General features: G+C 46.1%; 1 protein-coding gene across 3 annotated transcripts in view; it reads left to right on the plus strand.

Annotated features, from left to right (window-relative positions):
• The window catches only part of PLXNB3 (plexin B3), a 171812-nt gene that overhangs the window by 407 nt on the left and 150690 nt on the right, over positions 1–20715 (plus strand). For 2 of the 3 annotated variants that reach the window (XM_030194078.1, XM_030194080.1), the window contains exon 2: positions 7165–7253. In XM_030194078.1, the coding sequence (XP_030049938.1) occupies positions 7236–7253 (18 nt within the window). In that variant the 5' untranslated portion in view covers positions 7165–7235. Of the gene's footprint in view, positions 1–989; positions 1069–7164; positions 7254–20715 lie in introns of those variants that run through there. The other variant, XM_030194079.1, reaches the window with a different exon arrangement.

The following is a 20715-nucleotide window of genomic DNA, read 5'->3' on the forward strand; positions in this document are numbered from 1 at the left end:
TGTTTTTCCATATCTAAAACGAGATGAACCTTGCAGGTGTCTGGTAGATCTTTACAGACAAGCAAGTAAAATATGTTTCTTTGACAAAATGATTGCACAGAAACAAACTTTTACAAAGATACTGATATATAATTTGAACCCAAAGGACGTCCCATAACGAGCAGATAACAGGATTCAGAGGAGGGACGGGAGAAGCAGGTTTCGGGGTAGAGGGAAGCGAAAAAAAAAAGCCACGATTTTTAAACAAAACCTACAAGGAAGGACGCGGATAATTTCCGTTTCAAGGACAGAGAGTGCTAAAGAGCTCCAGAGGTTCAGAAAGAGCTGAAAAGGAGGGGGGAAAAATCGCATTTTGATCTAGGGAGAATGTGAAAAGGGGGTGTGGGGGGACTTGTGTACGTGTGTTAACTAATTTCCTGACCTGCTGTTTTATTGTTGTAAGTGGAAATATACCGGTTGCAAGAAAGAAAGCAGACAGGGTGAAGAGAGGCGTTTTCCTGGGAAAGGGGACTCGAGAGGGTGCGGGTTGGGTTGTTAGAAAGCAAAGCTCTGTCTGGAGGGGACAGAGACACAATACAGGCGGGGGTTGGAGGAAGCTGCAGGTAGGGAGGGAAGGGAAGGGAGAGGCTGGGATGATCCAGCCTTGGGCGAAGAACAGCAGGGACTCAGTTTAGCACTAACAGGGCTGTTTGGGCAGGTAGTGGCAGGCACAGGTTCTGGCTGCTCGTAAGTGGGGGCGATTCTAGCATGTTGTGGTGGATTAATCCTTTATTATGTTATACGCTACAGCCCAGAGCCCATCCCCGTCGCTATCCGGTACTGCCAGGAGGAGAGGTGGCATGAAAAGTTAGGTTCCATGTGGCTGGGAAAAAAATGGATGCAGAAAACTCTTTAAACTACAGACGGTTAAAACGCTGCACAGTTTCATGAGAACTGAAGGACCCGTGAATATGGGAGGAGAATGTTTAAACATACAGACACCCTTGATTAGTAGTAGCAGAACAGGGCTGCTGTCGAATGTTCCCTTTTCTGGAAGCTGAATCCCCTGGGCCTCTCCAGCTGATTGAGGTATTTTGAAAGCTCCTACCTAGCTGGTACCGAAATACACGAATTCGGGTGTTACTGTGCTGATCGCCATCAGCGTCTTCCCCTTTTTATGGGGTGTCACTGAAAAATGAAAAGTATGGATGCAACATGGGTAGTTGAAAAGCACATTTGGAGGAAGTGAAAGTGTGTGAGTGTGAGCATGGCGTTGGGGGAGGGGGTTGTAGAAGTGGTGGTGTCTTAAGTGCTGTGTGTGTATCTTCTCCCCAGAGCCTGTAATTACCTCTCTGATGCTGCCCCTGCAGACGCTGCCTGGGTGGTGAAAGTAATTGCCAGCTCCTCGGTTGTCTCCTTCACCCTTCCCTATATTTTTCCTTTGCTGGAAGGGATGGGCAGGCTGGCACAGGCACTCCTGCCCCCCCCCCCCCCCCAGCCTCTGCTGTTTTTGTCTTGCCAGTAGTAAAGGCAGCCTGGTCCCATAAGTGTCAGTCACCCATATTTCCTCACCACTCCCTTCAGCTAATCATTTGCATTACTGCCTGGCTGGGAATCTGTAACGTGTGAACCCAGCAGAAGGCACAGTGGGGTATCAGCATGTGTTGTGTAATTAGTGGGTGCTGGCAGATTGGAGAGAAGGGAACAGATTCACTAATACTACCTATCTCCTCTCCCCCTTGCTGTGTACATGCTATCCTCTCCCTCATCCTAGGCGGGCATGGATTTTGGCCTGTGGTGCTAAATACCTGGACAAAACGGGAGCCTGATTCCACTTGCCTTAGGGCCATGATCTCTGGAGAAGTAACTTCCCCTTCCCCGCTGCTCTCCAGTCCTGCCTGTGAGCACCAACATGTTAAATCCATCCAGTTCTGAACACAGGCTGGCCTCTTTTGAGGCTAGGTAGATTGTTGTGAGCCCCCCCCCCCCCCCCCCACACACACACACACACAGGAAAGGACATAACTCTTTGTATCTTGGACCTCTCCTCCCCTCCCTGGCACCCATGGGATTGGTTGTTATGAGCTGTGCTGTCTGTATTTCCTGAATAAAAGGACAGGGTTGAGATCTCTGCCTTGAATAGGGAGAAATGTGACAGTGAACATGGAAGAAAACTGGGGATGATCTTCCCCCCCCCCCCCCCAAGAAAAGTGGAGGTGGGAGTGGGGACAGAGAAGACCTGTAATCTTTGTAAGGCAGGATTTTATTTTTCTAGTTCAGAGTAAGAGAAAGCACTCCTCAAATATTTGGAAGTGGTACTGAGGGAATAGTTCTCCCTCTGGATGGGGAGGTATGGTGAATAGATTGGCCACTGATGTCCCCACCCTGAAGGCCTGCCACTGAGCAATGAGTTTATCAGAGACCCCCTCCCCCACCACCTTCAGTATCCTACTTTTAGTCTCCTCCACCTATTGCAGGACCATCTGACTCCTGTGCTCCTAATGTGTCTGTCAACCCCCCTCCCTGGAACCTTGATTACAGGGATTACCTGCCAGCTCTGCCTTAATAAGAGTGTTTACTCTGCAAAAACAGCTAGAAGCTGCACCTGATTGTTTCAGGCAGGTCTTTTTCCCCCCAGTGGGGAGAGCCACCGGTACACCCAGAAAAGACCAGTGGTGCATTTCCAGCTGTCCTTATCAACTGACAAGGGAGTCTTCAGGAGGTGACGAGCAAATTATCCACACTGCAGTACAAAAATAACATTTCTGCTTGGACCCCCTGTTCTGGCACTGGACATGTCCCAGGCTTGGTGGTTTTTCCATATTTTCACAGAAGAAAATCCTGGAGAAGGACCGCGATTGACTGGAGTGGATACAGCACCGTTCACGGAAGAGAGTGTGTATGAACAACTTGAAAGCTAAAGGTGGACAAAGCCGTGGGACCGGACGGGATCCACCCCAGGATATTGAAGGAGCTCAGAGAGGTTCTGACGGGTCCTCTTAAAGATTTGTTTAATAAATCCTTGGAGACGGGAGAGGTTCCGTGGGATTGGAGAACGGCGGATGTGGTCCCTCTTCACAAAAGTGGTGATAGGGAAGAAGCTGGAAACTACAGGCCGGTAAGCCTCACTTCGGTTATTGGAAAAGTAATGGAAGCGATGCTGAAGGAAAGGATAGTTGTTACAATCGTGCCCATGTTTCAGGCTCTCAGTCATCTCGCCCCATGGTGGCCAGACCTGGTGGTTGCATTGGATTGTCTGTGTGCTGTTTCCCGTTCCAGACTTCAGCCCAGTCCAGTCTGGATCTTCCGGCTTCCAGACTTGCTTGGCTTGTTTGAGCCTGTACAGCACCCGTAGCTGCCTGGTGATTGCTGCATCTTGAATCTCAGCTGCTGCTGGGCTTATTAGCCATTTGGAAACTCTCTGCTTTGCCTTTGCATCGCCTAAGGCCCTGGTTTGTTGGTGCTTGGTGCACTTCTGCCTAGCTTGGTTTTTATTCTAGTTCCTTGTCTGATTTCTAGTTAGTCTGTGGTTAGTTTAGTTTAGGGTTATTGTTTGTTTCCTAGACTTGTTCCTTGTCTGTCTTTTGTGTTTAGTTTCTGTTTGTCTGTGTTTCTTGCTCAGTGGCTGCCTGGCAGCTTTCAGTTCTGTCTCGTGTTTGTCAGTGTTTGTTCTCTGTTTTAGTGGCTGCTTGCAGCTTCCAGTTCCAGCCCTGTCCTGTAAGTCCTGTCGGCCGCCTGCAGCCAGGGGCTCAACTCCTGGGGAAGGGCGGCTAGTGCAGGTGAAGTCTTGCTGTTTCTATCTGAGTTCTGTCCTGTTCCTGGTGTGGGGTGGTTTTGCCTGCCGCTCCTCAGCAGTAGCCCAAGGGCTCACTAACCTAGTTCCTGCTTTTGGAAAACATGACAATAGTGAATTTCCTGGAAGCCAATAAGTTGCAGGATCCGAGACAATATGGTTTTACCAAACGTAAATTGTGCCAAACGAATCTCATTGAATTCTTTGGGTGACTGGAGAATTGAATCAGGGACGTGCTATAGACGTAATCTACTTAGATTTCAGCAAAGCTTTTGACACGGTTCCCCACGGGAGGCTATTGAATAAACTTGACGGGCTGAAGATAGGACCCAATGTGGTGAACTGGATTAGGTACTGGTTGACAGACAGACGCCAGAGGGTGGTGGTTAATGGAATTCGCTCGGATGAGGGAAAGGTGAGTAGTGGAGTGCCTCAGGGATCAGTGCTGGGGCCGATTCTGTTCAATATATTTGAGTGACATTGCCGAAGGGTTAGAAGTTAAAGTTTGCCTTTTTGCGGATGATACTAAGATTTGTAACAGAGTGGACACCTGGGAGAGAGTGGAAAACATGAAAAAGGATCTGTGGAAGCTAGAAGAATGGTCTAAGGTTTGGCAATTAAAATTCAATGCGAAGAAAAGCACATAGGGAGTAGAAATCCACGGGAGACGTATGTGTTAGGCGGTGGTGAGAGTCTGATATGTACGGACGGGGAGAGGGATCTTGGGGTGATAGTATCTGAGGATGTGAAGGCGACGAAACAGTGTGACAAGGCGGTGGTCGTAGCTAGAAGGTTGCTAGGCTGTATAGAGAGAGGTGTGACCAGCAGAAGAAAAGAGGTTTTAATGCCCCTGTATAAGTCGTTGGTGAGGCCCCACCTGGAGTATTGTGTTCAGTTTTGGAGGCCGTATCTTGCTAAGGACGTAAAAAGAATTGAAGCGATGCAAAGAAAAGCTACGAGAATGGTATGAGATTTGCGTTACAAGACGTATGAGGAGAGATTTGATGACCTGAACATGTATACCCTGGAGGAAAGGAGAAACGGGTGATATGCAGTGGCGATCCTAGGTCAGCTGCCACCCAGGGCAGATCGCCGCTGCGCACCCCCCTCCCCCAGGTACAGCGGTGTCCGCCCCCCCAGGGTGCAGCATGGCACCCCCCCCTCCCCGGCGCATCAAGCCCTCCCCTTGGCGCAATAGTACCCCCTCCACGGCGCATCAAGCCCCCCCCCCCCCCCCCGGTGCATTCTTGGCTGCTGGAGGGTGCAGAAAACAGCCGCGCGCCTGTTGGCTCCAGTGGCCCCCTGCTCTTTCTGCCCCGGAACAGAGGGAGCAGGGAACCAGTGGAGCCGACAGGCGTGCGGCTGCTCTCTGCACCCTCCAGCAGCGTGCACCTGGGGAGGACTGCCCCCACCGCCCCGCCCTTCCTACGCCACTGGTGATATGATACAGACGTTCAAATATTTGAAAGGTACTAAGCCGCAAACGAACCTTTTCCGGAGATGGGAAGGCGGTAGAACTAGAGGACATGAAGTGAGATTGAAGGGGAGAGAGTGGTAGATACTTGGAATGCCCTCCCGCGGGAGGTGGTGGAGATGAAAATGGTAACAGAATTCAAACATTTGTGGGATAAACATAAAGGAATCCTGTTCAGAAGGAATGGATCCTCAGAAGCTTAGCCGAGATTGGGTGGCAGAGCCTGTGGGGGGAGGCGGGGCTAGTGCTGGGCAAGACTTCTATGGTCTGTGCCCTGAAAATGGCAGATACAAATCAAGGTAAGGTATACACAAAAAGTAGCACATATGAGTTTATCTTGGGCAGACTGGATGGACCGTGCAGGTCTTTTTCTGCCGTCATCTACTATGTTACTATATGTGCACTTTGTCCTGTTTTCTCTTCAGTGTCAAAGCTGCAACAGCCTTTGCTGGCAACATGTTCTCTGAGTTCAGAGATGCCAAGATACCTAGTTCCAGGCTGGAGACCTTTTGGCCAGTCCTGGTTTTGACCATGCACCCCAAAGCAGCGTGGGATTTGTAGTGCCTGATCCTGGCCATTAAAATCAGTGCTGTAAGTCCCATAATGCACCGGGATTGGATGGTAAGAAATCCAGGACAGTCCTGAAATCTCCAGCCTGCAACTGAATAAATCGGCATCTCTGTAGTTTTCCTAGTTGTTTGATTACAGCAGTTGCTTCTCATCCCTCTCCTAGAGGTACATCTAGCCAGACAGTTTTCAGGATTACTACAATGAATATGTATGAGGTAAATTAGTATATAGAGGCAATTCTATGCTTGCAAATGTATCTCATGCATATTTATTGTGGTAATCCTGAATAAACTGTCTAGGTGTGCCTCCAAGAGAGGGCAGAGAAGCCCTGAATTAGAGAGTTGCTTCCTGCTAAGCAGGTGACATCTGCTTCCTTGCAAACAGACCATAGGCTCCTTGTTCTGTCCTTGGCCACTGAGAAGGGTAAAAATCTCCTCCTTTGTAGGATCCTCAGAGGTCATAATTTGGAGCTGTGCGTGGGAGCCACATTGGGTTGCGTCTTGCCTGTTGTTTGGATGTCAGGGCGAGGATAGGACCTGCTGATGACTAACTCCCCCCCCCCCACCCTCTCTTAGGCGGTGGGGGTGGAAAGTTGTATGTTCCCTCACATGCTGTAAGGGAAAAGTGATCATTGTTGCCGAGAAGTTTCATGTAACGAGGCCAGCCCCTACCCTCCCTTCTATCCCCACACACAAAAGGAAGCATTGAGGGGCTGGGGCTGGCACAGGCTAGAGGGGAGTGGAGGGGGGCAGTGCAGGCCACAGCTTGAGTTGTGCATGAGAAGCTCCCCAGTATGAAAGAGCCTGTGTCTGTGGCCCCCATTCACTGTACAGCTGAAAAAATGCTGCCTTTGATCAGCTCCAGTTGCTCTCCTGCTCTCGCTGAAATGTCAAAGTTTGGGCTGGGGGTACTTTAGTGTAAAGCAGAACCCTTTCCCATTGAGAGCTGTAGGGAGGCCTGGCCGCTGGGGAGAAGGGTAAGTGTGTCTGTGTCTCTCGCCCCTTCTCAAAGCAAATATAGGGGCTGGAACCACCATCCCAGAGTGCAGGGAGAGGAAAGTGACAGTCTCTCTTGCAAATTGTTTCTGGAGGAAGCGCAGCCTGTCTGTCCATTAAACAGAAAGCATTATTGGAATGGCAGTTTATACATAAGGTGCCAAAGTAATGCATTCAGTGATAAAAGGAAGGATTATAAAACCCAGAGGAGAATTGACCAAGATAATTCCTAATCTCTGGTTAGGTTATGTTCCTGAGCTGGTAGCAGAATGCTACATTTTACTGCTGTAGCTGCTGTTTTCCCTCAGGATTATCCCTCTTTTTCTGATTTTTTTTCTTTTTTTTTTCTGTAGGAGGATGCATTGTGAGCCGCTGTGCCAGGAGTTGCTTTGGAGAAGCTGAGCGGCCTGTTGGAGGCTTCATCATGGTACCGCCACTGCAGGTCTGGGCAGTAAGGGGCTGATGTCTGGAGCATGAGGGGTGGGGAAGGGACTATGTGTGCAGTTCACAGGACTTCTTTCTCTTTTGCATGTGAATAAGTGAGGCAAGTGCCTGGTCCCCAGCATTACAAGGGATCTGCCTGGCAAAGCAGAGTGATTTCACTGAGGTGCAGCTTCAGGGTGTCTTAATTTCTGCTCTGGGTCCCTTTAATCCTGCCCTGAGAGAGGATGTAGATGACGGCACCTCCCTGGCTCCTTTTTCTCCTCTCCTGTGTTTACCAGATTCCCATCACACTGCAGTGTTTGTTTATTCAGTGCTGGATATACCACTGTTTCTGAATAGCAGATCCAGCTGTTCACAAGAGTTGCTTATTCTAGTGCATGTTGGGGGGAGGGGGGTCTAAGCCCCTTGTATGCTTCAGGATTATGGGATAGAGGAGGTGGTGTGCCACCTTTTTCCTGCCATTACAACCTCTTGCTCCTCTCTCTCTCCAAAATGGGCTGTATCAGGGATGGAGTTCAGGTGTCTCCAGTCCACTCTTCCGTTGCTTCTCCTCTCTGTGTACTCGCTCTCTCTGCTTGTCTGTGTAAAACTTTCCATGTGGTTACTGCAGGTTTAACATTGTTTTAGTGGCTGAGCACAGAAACAATGACCACACACCGGTTGTGCTGCCATGCAAGAAAAAAATTATTGTAGGTCCAGAGCAGTGTAGACGGGTTGTTTTGAGAGGAGCAGGTATCTTGCAGCACCCCCTTTCTCTCCTCTACCTGACTACCTTGTTCCAGATACCTATTTACATCGCCCCCCTCCCCCCGGTAGTCTAATTGGCACCCCTCTCTTGTCCCTCCCCACCACCCAACATAAAAAAAAACAACTCTTTGGTAGACTAGTTGCTCTCCCTTCCTCTTCAACCCAACCCTCCCCTCCCCCCCCCCCCCCCCCCGGCTAAAAATAAATAAATAAATAAATCTCTGGTGTCTAGTGACACCCCTTCCTCCCTTCTCCTATATGGCAGACTGACCCTGCTAGTTTTGAAGATGGCAGCACCAGAGGCAGGATCAAGTGGGCACTGCTTTCCCCGCTTGGACGATGGGTGGGCTTAGGAGGGGTCAGGGCTGGGAGAGTGCTTCAGCAAGGATTTGATGTTTTTTTAAATTTTAAGTTGGTGGGGGGGAGGGGTGGGTCGGCAGGGCCACTAGATTACCAGGGAAAGTTTTGGGGGCTGGAGGGGGGCGGGGGGTCTGGTCAGGGGGGGAGGGGGCCAATTAGACTATCAGAGAGGTTTTTGAAGTGGGAGGGTTGCTTCAGTTTGGGTCAGGTGGGTAGGAAATCGAGGCCAATGCAGACGACCAGCGAGTTTTTTTTTTTTGGTCATCCTTGTTGGTACCTGAGCCAATCACCGCTCAGGCATTGACAGGAAGGGTGATATTTTGCAGTGAGCTGTGGATTACTGCCATGTGTTTAATGTGGCAGTAATTTGCATGCTCATTTACATATAACATTTTGACAGTATTTTTTATGTTAATTCTGTTGTAGAGCTGGTGCAGTGAGCCAGCTGTACTGCCTGTCTTTCTACATTGGAGCCCCTCTTCCCCTCCTCCCCCCCCCCTTTTATCTTTTCCTGATTCAGGTGCATGTATTCATACACCACTGCTGTGCTAGGCCTGGAAAGGGCATGTTTCTATTTGACCCTGATTTCCTTTGAAGAGGGAAGATGTAGGGGCGATGGCATTGGTACAGAAGGAACTGTATCTTCTCCAGGTTTAGTCTTTGATGGATCCTGACTTTCTTGAGGCCTGTTTCCTGTCCTGGCTCTCCCAACCTTATCCCACTAACCTGCTTACTTCCATTTAACTCCAAGCAGTTCCTAAGTCTGTTAGAATGGACTAAAGTGTCAGCTCTTTGCAAGCAGGGAGGACAGCTTCTGCTTCCTGCATCTGGTGTGTAATTAAGACCTTGAGCAGAGGGAGGGTGTGTGGTTGCCTGTAGGAGGGACCCCTTGAAGCATCCATGCATCCTGTCCTTGGCTGCTGACCACCCTCCCCCCTCTCTGTAGGTTTCTACTTCAGGCCTTGTCCACAGCATCATTTCACCCTGGAGATGGCTGTCAGTGGTAATATCTGTAAATCTCTGTGTGCTTTTAGAAGTGTGGAGGATCCATAGCCAGTCGGTTTTCAGGATATCCAAAATAAATATACATGATTTTACCTACACTGTTTCCATTGTATGTACATTATCTTATGCATATTTATTTTTATTTATTGCATTTATATCCCACATTTTCCCACCTATTTGCAGGCTCAATGTGGCTTACATAGTTTTGTTATGACATTGTCATTCCAGGATATCAGATACAATTAGTGATGTGCAGAGATTTAGAGTAGATATCTTGAAAAATGTATTTATTATGACATTTTCGCAAGAAAGCTTAGGTTCAATGCGACTTACATAACAAATTAATAAGTATTACAAGACAGTACTAATACAAGAATACAACTATTAAAAAAATTCTTTTCATATTAGCTGAACACAGATCTAAAAAAGTGGGCTTTAAGTAAACTTCTAAACGACATATAATCAACTGAGTGTCTGATGTACTTGGATAATGAATTCCAGAGTTTGGCACTTTGGTAAGAAAAATTAGCATTATGGATGGTTTTGTAGGCTTAAGTTTTACAACTTGCGAAATGTAATATGAGAGATTCTCTAGATAATGAGGTGGCATTTCGTGGTGATAACTTAATGAGATTTGTCATATAAGATGGTAAGATACCTTAAATAATCTGATGAACAAGAACAGAGCTTAAATGAAATTCTTTAATTGATAGGTAACCAATGTAGATCCTTAAGAAGAGGAGATGCTTTAATGTAATGCAGCGATCTATAGATAAGGTGGGCAGCCATGTTTTGTGCAATTTAGTTTTCTTAGGAGATTCCGCTTAATACCTGCATAAATTGAATTGCAATAGTCAAATGTGGTTAAGACTAATGACTGAACTAAAGTGCGAAAGACTGATGGTCTTAAAAGATTAAGACCATCAGTCTTTCGCACTTTAGTTCAGTCAACTTTCCACAATGAATTAGACGTTCAAGACTACTTTGGAAATTTGGCAATCAAAAGAAAGAAACTGATCAATTAAGATCCCCAATATTTTCATTGTTGAATCCAAAGAATAAGTAACATTATCGATCTTAAAATTTGACATGACTTGAGTGGTAAGGGCTAGTTACTATCATAAATTTTGTTTTATCAGTATTGTTTCAATTTAAAATTAAGAGTACTACTACTACTTAACATTTCTAGAGCGCTACTAGGGTTACGCAGCCCTGTACAGATTAACAAAGAAGGACGGTCCCTGCTCAAAGGAGCTTACAATCTAAAGGATGAAATGTCAAGTTGGGGTAGTCTAGATTTCCTGAGTAGAGGTGTAGTGGTTAGGTGCCAAAGGCGACATTGAAGAGGTGGGCTTTGAGCAATGATTTGAAGATGGGTAGGGAGGGGGCCTGGCATATGGGCTCAGGGAGTTTGTTCCAAGCATGGTGTGAGGCGAGGCAGAAAGGGCGGAGCCTGGAGTTGGCGGTGGTGGAGAAGGGTAACGAAAGGAGGGATTTGTCTTGAGAGCAGAGGTTACGGGTAGGGACGTAAGGGGAGATGAGCCCAGGTTTCCGTTAAGTTGATACCTGCTTTGATTTTGTTTGCAATCTCATGTAATTCTTTGATGAATGGGATATAAATTGTAACATCATCAGCATATATGAATGCTGAAAACCCATTTGATTATAGCAAATGGCCTCAAGGGATCATCATAATGTTAAACAAAATAGGTGACAGTGGAGAGCCCTGTGGCACTCCACTACAGGAAACCCATGATGATGAGATAGTACCCAGTTGCTTAACTTGGTAAGACCTGGATTTTAAAATTTCAGAGAACCATTTCAAGACAGTTCTACAGATTCTATAATAGTTGAGTATGTTTAAAAGGACGTCATGATCTACTGTATTAAATGCACTAGACTTGTCAAATTGGACAATTAAAACTTTGTTGCCTAAGCTTAATTCCCATCTAAGATTGGCAATAATGTAGTAAGAACAGTTTCAGTACTATACGAGGGCCTGAAACCCGATTGATAGTTATGAAGAATTGAATGATGCTGAAGATATTCCATTAACTGATGAGTGATTAGCCCCTCCAAAACTTTGACTAATAGAGGTTTTGAGGTTATTGGTCTGTAGTTGGAAACAATACTAATACTAATTTGACTATTTTTTGGGATCAGAGTTAAGATTATGTTATCATTGCAAGTAGGGAATACACCCTCAGATAATATTGAAGTCAGACTTGATCAATTAAAACCTTAGGGGCTAGTTTCAAGAGATAATTAGGATTGGACTCAAACAAGCATTGTAATTTGGTATATTTGCGAAGGAAATGATTAGACTTGGTCCGATGTGATAGGTTGAAATGGTGACCAAATTCTATTCATAGGAGCAAAAAGGTGATTGATTTTGTACATTAAGGAATTGCTCTAATGAAATGGAAGTCTTTTTCAATTCTTGTTTTATTTAGTTATTTTCTGTTCAAAATAATAGGCCAATTGGTCCGCTGAAGGGACAGATTAATTTATGGAGGTTATCTGTTGAGTATTCAGCAATGGATTAACTAAAGCATATAGTTTTCTAGGTTTAATTGTTGTTTCATCTATGAATTTAGAGTAATAAGTAATTTTAGTTTTGGAAATCATATGTTTACATTCTCTTAGGAGCCGTTTCCAATTTATCCAATTATCATTAGTTTTAGTTTTGGACTAAATTCTTTCATATCTTCATTTCTAAGAGATTTTCATTGTACCAGGGAGATAATCTCGGAATAGGTCTGGATTCGGTTTTGATGGGTTCTGTCTTGTCTAGAACTATGCTACAGGTGTCATTTCATTTTTGAATAAAGTCAATTGATGGAGGAGAGGAAACTAGTTGACTAAATTGCTCATTTGACCAAACGTTTTTAGGGTCAATTTTACCTCTGGTTTGAAAGATGTCAGAATCTTTTCTTGTTTTAAGATTAAATGTAGCATCTATCTAATTTAATGTAAATGTGAGGCAGCTATATGATCTGACCAAGGAATCAGTAACCATTGTGGACTAAACACAGAAAAATAAATGAGTCTCCAAATTTGGTTGCTAATATATCCAATTGATGATCTTTGGCGCGAGAAGATGGCCATTGAAGAATGAAAATTGCCACAATTGAAGAAAGTCTAGAAATTGCTTGGTATTATGATTATTAGGATTATCAAGGTGAAGGCTGACATCTCCAGTCAACAAAATGCCATCATTATTGACAGAAGCAGTTGCAGAGAACTCATTGAACACTGCTTCCACTTGCTCCCAACTTCCAGGGGACCGATATATTAATAACTAGTAAAAGAGGCCTGTTTCCAACAGAAAGGAAATGGGCGCTAGCAAGGTTCCAGGGCCCCCTTCTTCTCTCCCTCTGTCCTTAGAGTTCCAGGTGCCCCTCTCCCCCCCTCACCCCCTAAACCTCCCTCCCTCCCTCCTCCTCCTCCACTTCCTCCTCTCCCTCACCCCCTTCCCCCTGTCTGAGTTCCAGGATCCCCCCCTCTGACTTGCTTTTCGAGTTCCAGGACCCTCCCCTTCCAGTGGAGTTCCAGGACCCCCCCCACCTGTCGTTTCAGGACACTCCTCCCCCCACTGTCGTTTCAGGACCCGAACCCCCCCCCCCCTCTCTGCCCCTCCCCTTCGTAAGAGCCGGCTGTTGTTTAAAAGTTTTTACCTCCTGCACGCACGGATGCCACTTCAGACAGCCTTTGCTTTTGCTTCTGTTTCAGCTGTTCCTGTAGTCCCGCCCTCATTTCCTGTTTGCGGAAGGGCGGGGTCACAGGAACAGCTGAAACAGAAGCGAAAGCAAAGGCAGTGTGAAGCGGCGTCCGTGCGTGAAGGGCTTCACTGTGGCCGGTGGACCACGGAGCAGGAGGTAAAACGTTTTTGTGCGGAGGAAATCGAAGAAGAGGGGGGAGGCGTCGACTCGGAAGGGAGTGGGGCCATCGGACTGGAGCTTCCGGTAGCTGCTGCTGGGTTCTCTTCCCTCTCACTTCCCATTGGTCCGACCTGTGACATCATCCCCAGGGTGGACCAATGGGAACTGTGTTACGAACCCAGGCATCCAGACGGATGTGCAGAGCTGCAAATTATTATATAGGATATTTGAATTGGCTTTGATAAGGAAAAGTCATTTATAGAGAAGGTTGCAATTTCTAGTTGGGGAGTTTGCAATTTTTGTATAATTTTTACTTCAAAGGATGACTTGTAGATGATGGCTATGCCTCCTCCCCTTTTCTTAGTTTTGGGGAGATGAAGAATTTTGTATCCTGGTGGGCAAATGTCTAGATTTACTGGATCATCCATCATTTTAAGCCAGGTTGCAACAATAAGAGTCATGCTAAATTGAGCTTCTTCTATCCAGTCTCAAATTATTTCAGTTTTATTTATGACAAAGTGAGCATTTATATATCCAACAGGCATAGGTAAATATTGGAATTTAATTGACTCCTTTTGTAAAAAAAAAGTCTCCTAAAAATTCCTTCTATTTCTGTTATTTCAGTTAGTAGGCGGTGATAAATTAGAGCCTACATGAGTTGCATGTAGAAAATCTGATGTAGATAAATTATGCGAAAGTCTGTTAGACGAGTGGTCTATATACTGTCTTGGATTATTTATTTATTTGTTACATTTGTATCCCACATTTTCCCACCTATTTGCAGGCTCAATGTGGCTTACATAGTACCGTAGGGCGTTTGCCAATTCCGGTATGAACAAATATAGTAATGTTGTGGTAGAATAAGGTTCGTGTGTACAGACACATTAGGGAATCGTAGAGAGGAAGAGTTATTATATGTCCATTACGAGCTTTGGTTTCATTGTGTTGCAGGGTACAGGCATTTAAGTTGGGTCGGTAGGGCATGCCTTTTTGAACAGGTTAGTTTTTAATGATTTCTGGAAGTTTAGGTAATCATAAGTTGTTTTCACGGCTTTTGGTAATGCGTTCCATAGTTGTGAGCTTATGTAGGAAAAGCTGGATGCGTAGGTTGATTTGTATTTGAGTCCTTTGCAGCTTGGGTAGTGGAGATTTAAGTATGTTCATGTTGATCCTGTTGTGTTTCTGGTTGGTAGGTCTATGAGATCTGTCATGTATCCCGGGGCTTCGCCGTAGATAATTTTATGAACCAGGATGCAGATTTTGAAAGCAATACGTTCTTTGATTGGGAGCCAGTGCAGTTTTTCTCGGAGGGGTTTGGTGCTTTTGAATCGCGTTTTTCCAAATATAAGCCTAGCTGCCGTGTTTTGAACGGTCTGAAGTTTCTTTATAATTTGTTCTTTGCATCCCGCATAAATTCTGTTGCAGTAGTGTACATGGCTTAGTACCATTGATTGTATCAAGTTGCGAAATGTTTCCCTCGGGAAGAATGGTTTCATGCGTTTGAGTTTTCACATTGAGTGGAACATTTTCTTTGTTGTGTTCAATTCTGGTCACCGCATCTCAAGAAAGATATAGTAGAATTGGAAAAGTTGCAGCGAAGGGCGACTAAAATGATAGCGGGGATGGGACGACTTCCCTATGAAGAAAGACTAAGGAGGCTACGGCTTTTCAGCTTGGAGAAGAGACGGCTGAGGGGAGACATGATAGAGGTATTTAAAATAATGAGTGGAGTGGAACAGGTGGATGTGAAGCGTCCACGCTTTCCAAAAATACTAGGACTAGGGGGCATGCGATGAAACTACAGTGTAGTAAATTTAAAACAAATCGGAGAAAACTTTCTTCACCCAAACGCATAATTAAACTCTGGAATTCGTTGCCGGAGAACGTGGTGAAGGCGGTTAGCTTGGCAGAGTTTAAAAAGGAGTTGGACGGTTTCCTAAAGGACAAGTCCATAAACCACTACTAAATGGACTTGGGAAAAATCCATAATTCCAGGAATAACATGTATAGAATGTTTGTACGTTTGGGAAGCTCACCAGGTGCCCTTGGCCTGGATTGGCTGCTGTCGTGGACAGGATGCTGAGCTCAATGGACCCTTGGTCTTTTCCCAGTGTGGCATTACTTATGTACTTATGTAGATTTCACTTGGTTCTGTAGTGTGAGGTTATGGTCGATTGTAACGCAGAGAATTTTCAGGTTGTCTGAGATAGGGAGGGTATAATCTGGGGTGTTTATGTTTGTGGGTTTGTTCGTATTGTATTGGGATGAGAGGATGAGACAGTGTTTTTTCTGTTTTGAGTTTTAGTTGAAATGCGTTTGTCCATGAGTCCATGGTATTCAAGCTGAGCTTGATTTCGTTGGTGATTTCTGTCAGATCACGTTTGTAAGGAATGTATATTGCGACATTGTCTGCATAGATGAAAGGGTTAAGGCCTTGGTTGGATAAGGATTTGGCTAGTGGGGTCATCATTAGGTTGAAAAGGATCGTTGATAGTGGTGATCCTTGAGGTACTCCGCATTCTGCTTTCCATGGTGGTGATATGTTTGAGCTTGATTTCACTTGATATGTTCTAGTGGTTAGGAAACCCTTGATCCAACTGAGTATGTGTCCACCAATCCCAAAGTAATCTAGGAGTCTTGGTAGTATTTTATGGTTTCCCATGTCGAACGCACTGGACATGTCGAATTGGAGGAGAAGTATACTTTTGCCTGTTTCTGTTTCCTGCTTGAATTTGGCTGGGAGGGTAATTAGTACTGTTTCAGTGCTATGGAGGGGGCGAAATCCTGATTGTGATTCATGTAATATTGTGAATTTTTTTTTTATAATCAGTAAGTTGTTTGGTTACCATGTTTTCCATCAGATTGACCACCAGTGGGATTGATGCTACTGGGCAGTAGTTAGTGATTTCGTTTGATTTTTTTTTTCTTGGGATCTTTTGGTATTGGGGTGAGTAGGATGTTGCCATTTTCCTTAGGGAAGAGACCTTATTGAAGCATGTAGTTTAAATGGAATGTAAGGTCTGCTATGAAGCGGTGGGGGGCGGATTTTATTAGGTAGCTAGGGCAGGTATCCAATTTACAGTGAGAGGTGAAGAACCTATTAATCGCCTGGGTGACTGTTTCCACGGTGAGGAAAGCAAAGTTTGACCAGGTTCGGTCCGCTGGGTATTCACCAGGGGTTGGGTCCAAGCCAGTGATGAAATTTTTGATATCGGTGTTGTCCTGAGGTAGTGTGTTATGTAGGTTTGCAAATTTTTCATTGAAGTATTTAGCAAGGTTGTCGGCAGATGAGATGTCTGTATTGGTTGTGGTGAGCAAGGTGATGTCTAGTAAATTGTTCACAAGTTGGTATAATTTCTTTTTGTCTTTGAAATCTGGCCCTATTTTAGTTTTAAAGTATGACCTTTTGGTCTGTCTTATTGCGTATTTGTTTCCATGCGTTGAGTGTATGTTCGTCTTTTATTTTTTTCCAAGTTTCAAAGGCGAAGGTAAAGTGTGGTATAACACACGACAGTATAAGTAAGTGTGTTAACCAATGTTGTAGAATTCTATGTAAATCCATTGCTACTGAGTGTGAATAAGAATGCACCGGCTAAGTGCTAAGGAGTGAAAAATTGAACTGGTTGGGGGTTTCTATTACTTTATAAGCCAGGGGTGAGTAATCATGGTCCTCGAGGACCACAACCCAGCTGGGTTGTCATGACATTAATTACATGTACTGCTTTCATTTTAGGCAAATAGATCTCGTTCATATTCATTGTGGAAATCTTGAAAACATGACTGGGTTGTGGCCCACCCTTACTATAAGCAGTTTAATACTGGTAAAACAGAAAAAAAATGTGTTTTCTCCTGTACTCTGCAAAATATAAAAATAGAAAAGATGTCCAAGTCCCACTCTCACCTACCCACCAGCTTTTTCCATTTCCCTCTCATCTCCTCTCCCTCATTCCTGTTGCCCTCACCCTTTCTCTCTCCTTCCTTAGTCTCTTATCACCCCACCCTATCTTTACCCCACTCTCTAGTCCCTCATTTCCATGCTCTGAACTCACCCTCTCATCTCCTCACCTACCGTCCACTACCTCTCATCTTCTCACCATTTCCAGCTCCATTCCTATCTTCCTTCCCTTGCGTCCAGGCCATTCTGTCTCTTACTCTGTACCCCATCCTATTGCCTTTCTTTCACCATCTTTGTAACTCCATTTCTACCCTCACTCAACCTCTTCAGAGACCCATTCCCTTCCTCTCATACCCCCCCCCAATCTATTTTTAGTGCCTCTCGTCAGTCTTCCAGGTCATTCACACCATATGTGAATCTTTTTTTCCCCACTTCATCCCCTTCTCTTGCACCCCAGTTCACAGCCTCATTCATTCTCCCAAACCACCAACACACCATCACTCATAGCTACCAATTGTCACGTCCTCGCTATGCTCTCAAAATTCCCACACAAAGGTGGAAGCAGCCAAACACAAGCTCCAAGATCAATAAGAAATGTTTATTCTTCCAATTCAACATGTGCTGACAGTAGAAATCCAGCATGGACCATGTTTTGGCACCCAGGCCTTCATTGGGGTTCTTATAAGCCAGCCATAAACTCGTGCTGATGATGAAGAAACACTGACATAAAATAGTGCTTTTCTCTGCGGTCCTTAATAATGACAACAGAATGTCAGCATCTTCAATTGAAGCAGCGAAAAGTGTTTCTTCATCATTGGCATGAGTTTATGGCTGGCTTATAAGAACCCCTGATGAAGGGCTGGATGCAGAAATACGGCCCATGTTGGGTTTATAATCCATCTACATGTCTCCTTTGGTATTTGAGAAGAGCCAACTCTCCCTACTCCCCCCCCCCCCCCCCCACCTTTTTGCTCGGGTTTCTAATGTCAGCACATGTTGAATTTGAAGAATAAACGTCTTTTTTTATAATCTTGGTGCTTTTGTATGGCTGCTTCCACCTTTGTGTATTTTATTTGTTTGTGGAAGGTTCTGCTTTCTTTTTTTTTTTTTCTCAAAATTCCCACTCCATCTCTCTCATCCATAATTCCCAGCTTTGCCCCTAACACATTTCCACTCAATCAAGTCGCTCTGTTTCCCTTCTCCTTCCACTACTCCCTAATCCCTTTCTCTTTTCTGCTGTTCCCCTTCTCCCCTCCCCATCCCCTAGTCCAGTGGTTTCGAAACCTGGTCCTGGAGGCACCCCAGTCAGTCAGGTTTTCAGGATATCCACAATACTTATTCATATGAGAGATTTGCATGCAGTGGAGGCAGTGCATGCAAATCTCTCTCATGAATATTTGTTGTGGATATCCTAAAAACCTGACTGTCTGGGGTGCCTCCAGGACCAGGTTTGGGAACCACTTCCCTAGTCCTATTCATCTTCTGCTTGGTTTCCCTTCTCCCCTCTCCCTTTCTCATTTTTGCTTTGTTCCTTTTCTCCCCCCACCCCTTAGTCCCATCCCTCTTATGTTCTATTCCCCCTAGCCCATCTTCAGCTCTGTTGCCCCCTACTCCTAAATGCCATCTATCTTCTACTCTTTCCAGGGTCTTCTGTCCGTTTTTCTTTTTCTTTTTCTTTCTCCGTGTCCACCATCATTCCCATTGTGTACCTATCTTTCCTGTATAGCATCTTCATTCTGTGTCCCTATCCCCCTCCCCATGTTCACCATCTGCCCCCTGTGTCCCCATCCCTCCTCCTGTGTCCAGTATCACGCTTCTTGTCACTGTTCCTTCCTGTGTACAGCTTTTTCTCTTTCTCCTGCACCCCACCCCACCCCACTCCACCCCAAAGCCAGCATCTCTTTCTCTCTGTCCCCTGCCCCATGGTACTGCATTTCTCTCTTTCTTTTTTTGTGGGTCCAGCATCTGTCCCCCTCATTGGAGCTCTCTTCCTTCCACTCTCTTTGCAGTCCAGTTCCACCCTCCCTCTGTGGTCTGCCATCTGTGTTCCTGTCCCCCTTCCCTGTATTCTGGCATCGCTCTCCCCCTTCCCTTGGCTCATGGTGTGGCATCTTTTTTTATCCTTCCCTTTCTTTCTTCCTCCCCCCCCACCCACCCGTTCAGTATCGTTAGTATCTTTCCCTTCCCCACCCAGTTCAGTAGCTTTCTCTTCTCTCTCTCTCCTTCCCACCTGGTTCAGTAGCTCTCGCATCTTTCCCTCCCCCCACCCGGTTCAGTAGCTCTTGTGTCTTTTCTTTCTCCCCTTGGCGCAGTGTTTCTGCAGGCTGCCGGCAGGCAGCATCAAAAAAGAAAGCAACCTGCCTCCAACTGACCTTGAAAGTGTTCCCTCTGCTTTGTCCTGCCTGTTTAGACACAGGAAATTGCATCAGAGGAGGCGGGACAAAGCAGAGGGAACACTTTGAGGCCAGTCAGAGGCAGATTGCTTTCTTTCTCCAAAGACAAGCAGGCCAATATTCTCACTGATGGGTGACGTCACGTCGGCCCGGAGGACTTTCCAGCAAAGTCCATGACAAAGTCTAAAATGTCCCCCGTCGCGCGGGCGGATGCAGTGCGCATGCGCGCGTCCACTTTCCCGCCCGTCGCGCGGGCACATTCCTCAGTTTTTTCTTCTCCGCGTCTGAGGTGACACGGAGCTCGACGATCTCGTCTTCGTGTTCCTCCTGTGCCCGGAGGTGAAGAAAGAAGAAAACAGCGAAGTATCCTTTTTTTGTTATCTTAGAGTGTTTTTGTTTATTAAGTTTCCTTTATTTTAGTCTGCGATTTTATTTAAATCGCTCGGTCGGGTATTTTTTTCCCGTCTTTTTCTTTTGTTTTTCTGTGTCATTATTTTTCTAGACACAATCGCGTCTTTTGATTTGGCAGGGACTATTTTTCCCGAGATGTCAACGAAGACGCCCAGCGGCTTCAAGCCTTGTGCCCGCTGCCATCGGGCCATCTCTGGCACTGATACACACTCGTGGTGTATTCAGTGCCTTGGGCCGGACCACCGCTCGGAGAGTTGTAAATTGTGTCTCGCCATGAAGAAGCGGACACTGCTCTCTCGAGACGCCCAGAGAGAGAAGATTTTTGGGCCCGGTGCTTCGGCGCCGTCGACGTCGTCTAAGTCGGCGCCCTCCAAACCGGCGCCGGGCAAGTCGGTGCCGGTGACGTCGGTGCCGTCGAGGATGATGTCTTCGAGGCCGACGTCGTCGAAGTCGATGTCGAAGGAGGCGTCGGCACCGGGAGACAGGGGACAGGCTGCCTTTAGACCCATGCACGCTGTGAGCAGTGATGCATCGAGTGGGTCTCCACCCGCCTCGGCGCCTCCTGCTGTGCAGGCCCCCCGGGACCGTCCTGCGTCGGACCCGGCCCCGAGGAGACGTGTGGATTCCACGTCCTCTTCTCCGGTGCCGAGGAGTCTCGATGACATGCGTCGGGCGAAGGCCAAGAAGCATCGTCGTCGATCTCCTTCGAGACACGGCACCGGGAGCTCCGGGTCATCGATGCACTCGATACCCGAGAAGCGTCGGTGC

Source organism: Microcaecilia unicolor, chromosome 2 (assembly GCF_901765095.1).
Source record: "Microcaecilia unicolor chromosome 2, aMicUni1.1, whole genome shotgun sequence".
Lineage (NCBI taxonomy): Eukaryota > Metazoa > Chordata > Amphibia > Gymnophiona > Siphonopidae > Microcaecilia > Microcaecilia unicolor.